General features: G+C 49.2%; 1 protein-coding gene across 1 annotated transcript in view; it reads right to left on the bottom strand.

Moving 5' to 3' along the window:
- Positions 1-655: 655 nt before the first annotated feature.
- The window catches only part of LYRM4 (LYR motif containing 4), a 153,978-nt gene continuing 146,166 nt past the window's right edge, over positions 656-8,467 (bottom strand). Inside the window, exon 3 of the mRNA XM_023221133.3 lies at positions 656-1,705. Coding sequence (XP_023076901.1) covers positions 1,637-1,705 — 69 coding nt within the window. The 3' untranslated portion in view covers positions 656-1,636. The remainder of the gene's footprint in view (positions 1,706-8,467) is intronic.

Genomic DNA, 8,467 nt, shown 5'->3' with positions numbered 1-8,467 from the left:
TCCCAGCACTTTGAGGGGATCATGAGGTCAGGAGTTCAAGACCAGCCTGGCCAACATAGTGAAACCCTATCTCTACTAAAAATACAAAAAATTAGCTGGGCGTGGTGGCGGGCCCCTGTAATCCCAACTACTCAGGAGGCTGAGGCAGGAGAATGGCTTGAACCCAGGAAGCAGAGGTTACAGTGAGCCAAGACAGCACCACTGTACTCCAGCCTGGGTGACAGAGCGAGACTCCATCTCAATAATAATAAAAAAAAGACTTTATCCTGAAATCAAAAGTTGTACTGCCAAATAGAATGGCTACATGTTACATCTATTTGAATGCATCACTGCAGCAAATCTGTGCTCTCTGGAAGACAACAGAAGACATGGGTTCTCACGTGAGGGTGAGAAGAACGTGGGCTCAGGCTGCGTGTGCCCACTCCCATGACTCTGAGAGTTAAAATGAGGGGGTGACAGCGCTGCAGCTATTCCAGGACCGGTGCTATTTAGATGAGCCTGTTCCAAACCTTAACACACAGATACCAAATCCACTCAGCACTGTATGCAAAGGGAAACAAGAAACCACTCTGACGGGTCTGGTCCCTCGTAGACTCCCCAGATGACAAGCAAGTTATTTTTCTTTCCATGTTTGGAATGAATCTGTTTCCAAGAATAAAAGCATACAAACACTATCTTTATTACCTGTAATACGCTTAAACAGCAGGGGTCCCCAACTGGTTAAACATGAAAAACACTGGCAGAGCTTTAGAAAGAGAGGAAAATGTGCCTCACCCCTCACTTACTGAGTCAGGATCTGCAGAGAGCGAAGTGCTGAGGCGTCTTTTTAAAAAGCGCTCCAACTCTCCAGGTGCTTGTCCACCAGCCAGATTTGGGCACCAGTGCTGCGCAGCATGTTCCAGGCTTCAGGGTATGGGGGTTGTCCTGGGCTTGGATCAGGCTGGGGGGGGCTCTCATTCACCAGGTGCTGGGAGGGGCTTGAGCCTGCATTTCCAGCAAGCTCCCAGGTGGGGCTAAGGTTGCTGATCTGCAGTGCGCCATCAACACCTGTCACCTTTGTTGTACTGAGTTCAGGTATACGTTACCGCGTGCACCGTGTACCCTCATAGCCCTGCTCTGCTCCACACTGCCCCAGTCTCAAGTGGGGCTTGGACTTGCTTTCAGCAAGACACTTCTTTTCTCAGAGTCGAACCCTCCCTGAGGGCCCCCAACAGCCCTCTCCAGGCCTTCTGTCAGCAGAAAACGAACATGCATTAATCGGCAGGGGTTCATCTGGTGTGAAAGGCTCAGGGAGACAATTCTTTTTATTGTTAAGGACCAAGAAACAACATGTAGAAATGCTATACACAACGGCCATGAGCGACGAGATAGGAGTGGGGTGGAGGGGAGACGCGGTAACACACAGCACTATTCTGAACAAACTCCAGCTCTCCATTCTAACACGTGAACCAAGGAGAGACAGCCATCCTTTTTCACTAAGGCTGCAACAGAACGCAAACGTGACTTAGTTTATCAGCTCCCACAGGGCAGGCAGTGCAAAAGGCTATTGTAAGCTGGTTTGGGGAGCCCCCATCTCAAACAGAGAGTGGATGCTGAAGGTGGTCCCTGGCCGCCGCTGTGGCTGTTCCCCGGCTTGCTAGGTCCTGGGCATGTCTCGATTCTCAATGATCAGCTTGTCAGTTGAATACAGTTGGCCAATGTGGACCTGAAGGCAAAGAAAGGACACAGGTCAGGAACCGTGACCCTCTAGTCCCTGGGAAAGGTCAGAAGGAACATTTCCTAACATTTCGAATACAAATGTTGGCCATCCCAGGGCTGCTCCCTTCTGGCAACTGCACTGTGGGGCAAAGCCAGTCATTAGAGCTGCTTGGCTAGCTCCTTGCACCATCCATCCCCCACTTCCCCTCACTGTGAGAAGTTACAGAGATCCACACCCCCATTCCCTCTCTCTGAGGCAGCATAGCGGGGCTGTGCTGAGCTGGGTGAGGCCTGCCTGCTGGTGGCATAGCCGTCAGATGTGTGCCCAGTACCTCCTCTCCTAAGTCTTTGAACTGCTTCTTGCATAGGGAAAGGGTTTTAGAACAATGCAGAAACGGGTGCCGACTATGCTGGGGTAGAAAAAGCACTGCATTCAGGGTAATGCGAACACTATTCCCTGGCCCCATCCCGGGTGGGGTTGAGGGCAGCTGTCTGAGTGCCTGCACCTCCTGCCTGCCATCTTTCCTGCCCCCTTCTTTTTAAAGTGTCCTTTTTATTAAGTGTCTTCATGCCCAATGTTTCCACTGTCCCAGGTGGATGCTGGAGTCATCGTCCGGGGCTAGAGCAGGTCTTTCCTCGGGAACAAAGGGTCTTGCCACAATTTTTCTGTAAAAGCATTTCCTGAGTGATACATTTTTAAGGATAAGTGGAACTGGTGAAGAAAGGGCTGCCCATTAGCAGCTCTATCTGGATTTCAGACCAGCTGGTCACTATCTATGGGCAATTCGAGGTGAGTAACTGCTGTTAATTCGCTCGGATGGTTCCATTACCTGGGAGCTTGTTCTGTATTTAATTGATCTCAGGGGATTCACCAGGAACCTGTCCTAGAAGTGTCCACAATCGGACATTCCATGAGTACTTGACAGAGTCTACCATCATCTTCTCAAGGCTTTAGCGGCAGGCAGGGGTTATGGGATGGCATAAGAAGAAACCTGTTCAGAACTGCAATGGGCTGGCTTGGGAAGCTGTGAGTTCTCTGTCCCTGTGAGGAGCAGAAAGTGAGGATGGAGAAGGAAGGTATATGCTAGACCAGGGCTGAACCAGATGGATTCCTTCCGACTCTCAGCTTCTGTGATTACAGGCACTGTCCATGGCTCCAGGATCCATCTGGGACACATGGTCTCTGAATGGCCCAGTGCTGATCCACATGTTCTACTTCTGGCACCCTGGAAGGAAAGGTGGCACCCTGGAAAGGCCCTGGGATGAGGGGGAGGGGGGCAGCGGGAACAGGACAGCTGGGCTGCAGCTTGGATGGCTCTGCCACTTGCTATGTGAGACTCTCCACTTCCTCTGGTCTCAGTTCCTCGCCTGTGGGATGAGGTCTGGAAACTTCTAGGTGATCTTTACGGTCCTTTGCAGCTCCATCAGTCTTTGGGCCCTCAATAAAGTTGGCCAGTGTCAAGAAAAAGATGTGTGAGGTCCCCAACCAGTACAGCACCTACACGGCAGGAGAGTCCCTAGGGCAGCTGGTGGGAATCTGGCCAAGGGAGAGTCGTGGCAGACATGGAGGGGAGAAACGTGTTGCAGCAGCAGGAGGGGTGACTGGCTTCCTGCCCCCTCCTGAAGGGAGGGCGCACTTCTGTCCACCCGTTCACTGCCTGCAGCCCGGGCGGCATGCTCGCGAAGCCTGCCCTCCTCTTTGCAGCCACCTGGACCATCTGTGTGGTGTGTGTGTGTGGTCCCTGTGAGGTCACGTGCTCTAGTTCATGCCTGTCTTCCCTTCTCCAGCCCCCGGAGAGCCCCTCAAGGGCAGGACTGGTGAACACGGCTTTCTGTGTCCCTGGGCCCCACACAGTCCTAGCAGACAACACTGCTCAGCAGATCCGTGATGAGCAAGCGAGAGAAGGAGTCTGAGCCCAATGCACTGAGAGCAAATGGCTCTGCAGCGAAGATGGACAGGCAGGCAGGGCTCTTTCCTACAAGTGAAAGGCGTATACAGCACACAATGCACAGGTGTTCAAAGACCCAGAACACCCGGAGGAGCCCTGGAAGGGCAGCCCCAGCCCTGAGTCATTCTGCAGACAAGCAGTGAGCACCTCCTGCTCCAGGCACCCTGTGCGGTAAGACTTTCAGATGTGATTAATGCCTGCAGAAATCTCTGAGTCCAGGAAGGGAAAACAGACAAGAATTGAGATAAACGACCTGGCATCTAGAAGGTACTAGCACAGGAGGGCACACAGGACTGGAGAGATCTAGAAGATGTGACTCAGCCTGAGGGAGTCAGGGAAGACTTCTCAGAGGAGACAGCCTCAGGGGAGGAGGAGCTCAGAGGCCCAGAGGCTGGAGCTGCGGCAGGGGTGAGAAGCCCATGACACCACTGGATGTGCAGACTGTCAGAGACAGAAATAGACTAAGTGTGGATACGGAAGGGTGAGGGTGAGGATGGGGGTGGAGAAGGCAGAGAAGAGAGAATAAAAGGAAAGTGGGGTAGGGCCAGAACACAGATGCCATGCTCTACTTGGAGGGAATGGAAAGCTGTTAAAATGTTAAAAATGGAGGACCAGTGCATCCAGATCTGTGGTTAAAAAGATCACCTTGTCTTAGGGTCAAGGCAAGGAAGAGGTAGAGACTTGTGGCAGGAGACTTGGTTAAGGGACCAGTAAGAGTGCAGGTGAGGCTGGGCGCGGTGGCTCACGCCTGTAATCTCAGCACTTTGGGAGGTCGAGGTGGGTGGATCACGGGGTCACAGGTCCGAGACCAGCCTGACCAACATGGTGAAGCCCCATCTCTACTAAAAATATATAGGACGAGATTGCGGGCACCTATAATCCCAGCTATTCAGGAGGCTGAGGCAGAAGAATGGCGTGAACCCGGGAGGCAGAGGTTGCAGTGAGCCGAGATCGTGTCACTGCACTCTGGCCTGGGTGACAGAGCGAGACTCCGTCTCAAAAAAACAAAACAAAACAAACAAACAAACAAACAACAGAAAAAGAGTGCAGGTAAGAGGTGATTCCAGCTTGGAAGGACTGGTAGAAGTTATAGAGGGGCAGCCAGAGGAATGGGTGCTGCACTGAAGGGGGACCCACCCTTGCAAGTTCAAGACTGCTGCACGTGGATGCTGTAAGAATCACTGCCCTCAGCTTTTGGTGAAGAATGAAGCTCAGAAGAATCAATCCATATAGAAGCAAAGAAATGAACCCCGGATCTTCTGATCTCTGTCCAGTGCTTTCTCCAAAATGCTGCTCCCCTACCAGGTCCCAACCATTTCTTCCTTTCTTTTCTCTTTCTCTCTCTCTCTTTTTTTTAAGAGACAGGTTCTCACTATGTTGCCCAGGTTGGTCTTGAACTCCTGGGCTTGAGTGATCCTCCTGCCTCTGCCTCCTGAGTAGCTGGGATTACAGGCATGTGCCGCCATGCCTGGCTGATCAATGATTTCTTCATAATGCAAATTATACATCACTATAATTATGAGCCTATGTTATGAAAATTTGAGATAACCACATGAGAGAACTGTGGCCTGCCCAGCATCCATCTCTCCTTTTTCCTTACAGGGTCAGTGCACATCTAGAAATGTATACTCTCCAGACTCCTGTGCAGCTAGACGTGGCCAATGAGGTGTCAGCTGTCATCAAGGCAGGAGCATCTAGGAAAGTTCTTTAAAGTGGGCCGCCTCAGACTGGGGGCACTCCACTGCCTGCCTGCCCCCCGGTTTGTCTCCGTTCTGCCTGGAATATGAACTTGATAGCTGGAACACCAGCAGACATCTAGCACCGTAAGGTAAGTTTGATATGGGAGCTGCACGCTAAGGCTGGGGGGCAGAAAGGAGGTGCCTGAGTGCTTGATGACCATGGAGACACCATGCCAGCTCTGGACACTTTATTGCCAGCTTTCTTTTATGTGCGAGAAAAGTAAACCTCCATCTTTTAAAAGCTCCTGTTACTTGGGTTTCTTGCTACATACAGCTAAACCAATCTTTACTGACGTGAATGCACAATAAGAATTTTTTTTTTCTTTTCTTTTTTTTTTTTTTTGAGACAGAGTCTCGCTCTGTCGCCCAGGCTGGAGTGCAGTGGCCGGATCTCAGCTCACTGCAAGCTCCGCCTCCCGGGTTCCCCTCATTCTCCTGCCTCAGCCTCCCGAGTAGCTGGGACTACAGGCTCCCGCCACCTCGCCCGGCTAGTTTTTTGTATTTTTTTTTAGTAGAGACGGTGTTTCACCGTGTTAGCCAGGATGGTCTCGATCTCCTGACCTCGTGATCCGCCCGTCTCGGCCTCCCAAAGTGCTGGGATTACAGGCTTGAGCCACCGCGCCCGGCCCCACAATGAGAATTTTAATGTGAGATCACAGGACTAAAGAAAGGAAGGCTGGTGCAGAGAAGGGGGTGATCTGTGCCCTGTGGCAAGTGGAAACAATGTCCCTGTCATCTGGGAAGGTGCAATTAACAGGTACCTACTGCAGCTGTTTCCAAAGTTTAAAAAAGCTACATGGGAAATTATAAAGATTCTGTTCTTTTTCTCTTTAAATCAGGGGTGTCCAATCTTTTTGCTTCCCTGGACCACACTGGAAGAAGAAGAATTGTCTTGGGCCACACATAAAACACACTAACATTAACGAAAGCTGATGAGCTAAAGAAAAAAAAAATCGCAAAAAAACCCTCATGTTTTAAGTTTACGAATTTGTGTTGGGCTGCATTCAAGGCCATCCTGGGCTGCACGTGGCCCACAGGCTGTGGGTTGGACAAGCTTGCTCTAAATATTTAGTTGCATTCGGATATGTGGCTATTAGTAGTTTGGTATTTTTGAGTAGTCTGTTATATCACATGTAGATTAAAAATGTGTGTGTATATATACACAATATTTAAATGTGAGATCATTGCATAACTTGCTTTTCAACTTAACTTCATATTATGATCCTTCTGTCATTAACTGTCCTTTGAAGGACTATTCTCAGTAACTGTGTAATACTCCATTGTAAAGATATATCATAATCTATTTAATCTATTTAATCACTCCCATCTGATGAACATTTAGACTGTTTTCACTTAATGCCAGGGAAGCAAAAGATTGGACACCCCTGATTCATATATAACCTTTGATCAAATCTGACTTTTTTCCTTATAAAAGGTTTCTAGAAGTAGAATTGTTGGATAAACAGATATGAATTTTTTTTTCTTTGAGACGGAGTCTCGCTCTGTCACCCAGGCTGGAGTGCAGTGGCGGGATCTCGGCTCACTGCAAGCTCCGCCTCCCGGGTTCCCGCCATTCTCCTGCCTCAGCCTCCCGAGTATCTGGGACTACAGGCGCCCGCCACCATGCCCGGCTAGTTTTTTTGTATTTTTAGTAGAGACGGGGTTTCACCGTGGTCTCGATCTCCTGACCTCGTGATCCCGATCTCCTGACCTCGTGATCCACCCACCTCGGCCTCCCAAAGTGCTGGGATTACAGGTGTGAGCCACTGTGCCCGGCCTGATATGAATATTTTTATGGTTACTGATGGATCTTGCAAAACTACTTTCCAGAAGGTCTGTCTGTCTGGCCGATACTTCCTCTGGTGGCCCCTTTGAAGGCTTTGGTGGCACACTTATCATGCCTCAGAACAAACACGCTTCTCCCCATGTAGCTCCCTGTGTGTGAGCTCTGTGTGCTAAAGGCCGTATTCTCTATGCGCCGGCTAGAACAAGAACGAACACAGGATTCTCCAACAGGAGAATGCGGCCCTCTGCTGTGTTTCTTACAAAAGCCCCCATTATAGTAGTTACCAGCATGTTTATTTCACAAAGCCCCCATTACAGTAGTTACCATCATGTTTATTTCACAAAGCCCCCATTACAGTAGTTACCAGCATGTTTATTTCATCTAGAGGATGAAACTTCTGGGGGAGGGATGCTCTCCTGTAAGGCATGTAGCTGTGAGGTGGGATCGGCCCCATGGGAAAGACCCCAAAGGAAACCCACAGAATGAAGAACTGGGGGCGATCTGAAGAGCCAAGTTTCAGGAAACTTGAATCAAAACAAACCAAATTTATAGTCTGCTTTGACAGAAATTTTAATTAAATTAAAAAACAAAAAACAACAACAAAAAGACCCATTCCAGTATGACAATTTTATGGCCCTTGGGGGGGAAAAAAACTAATGACATCAGGTCTTACAATGTGAATGGTATTAAGAGGATATAGAGATGCATGTCCGTCTGACATATATACTGCATATATTGGGCCACCCACATGGTCCCTATACTGTAATGGTAAGTGGGTCTGCCTCAGTTCCCCAGCATGAGCATCGGTGACTGAGGGGAGTGGGGAGAAGAGATCATGTTACTTGACTTAGGCGCCTTCAAAGCGCAGTTTAGGTCAGTGCCAGACCCATACAAAGTGCTCAGAAAGTACCTGACAAGTAAAAATATCAGTCCCATACTCCATGGTTCTAACGGTCGGTGCCCACTGACTCTAAAATCCAGATAGCTGAGTGATTACAGAGTGCTCTGCCGGTGAGCCACAAGTGGAAATACAGAACTGATGAAGACAAGTGAATAAAAACAGTGGTAGGACCATTTAGTGCAACAAGAATGTTCACTGACCGTTAAGTTAAATGAAATGATTTAAATTTGGCCCAGCAGAGGGTTTAAGGCTAGAATCCAGGGCTATATGGGATTTACCCAGAGCCATTACAGAAGAAGTAGGGGAAATACTCAGTTCACACAGGGAGGAAATATTAAAAAGTTATCTCAATGAGGGCTAAGGAGTTGAGGCAATAAATGTTTGTGTAGCAGTT

The sequence above is a fragment of the Piliocolobus tephrosceles genome, chromosome 5 (assembly GCF_002776525.5).
Source record: "Piliocolobus tephrosceles isolate RC106 chromosome 5, ASM277652v3, whole genome shotgun sequence".
NCBI lineage: Eukaryota > Metazoa > Chordata > Mammalia > Primates > Cercopithecidae > Piliocolobus > Piliocolobus tephrosceles.
This window is presented reverse-complemented; position numbering and strand designations above follow the sequence as displayed.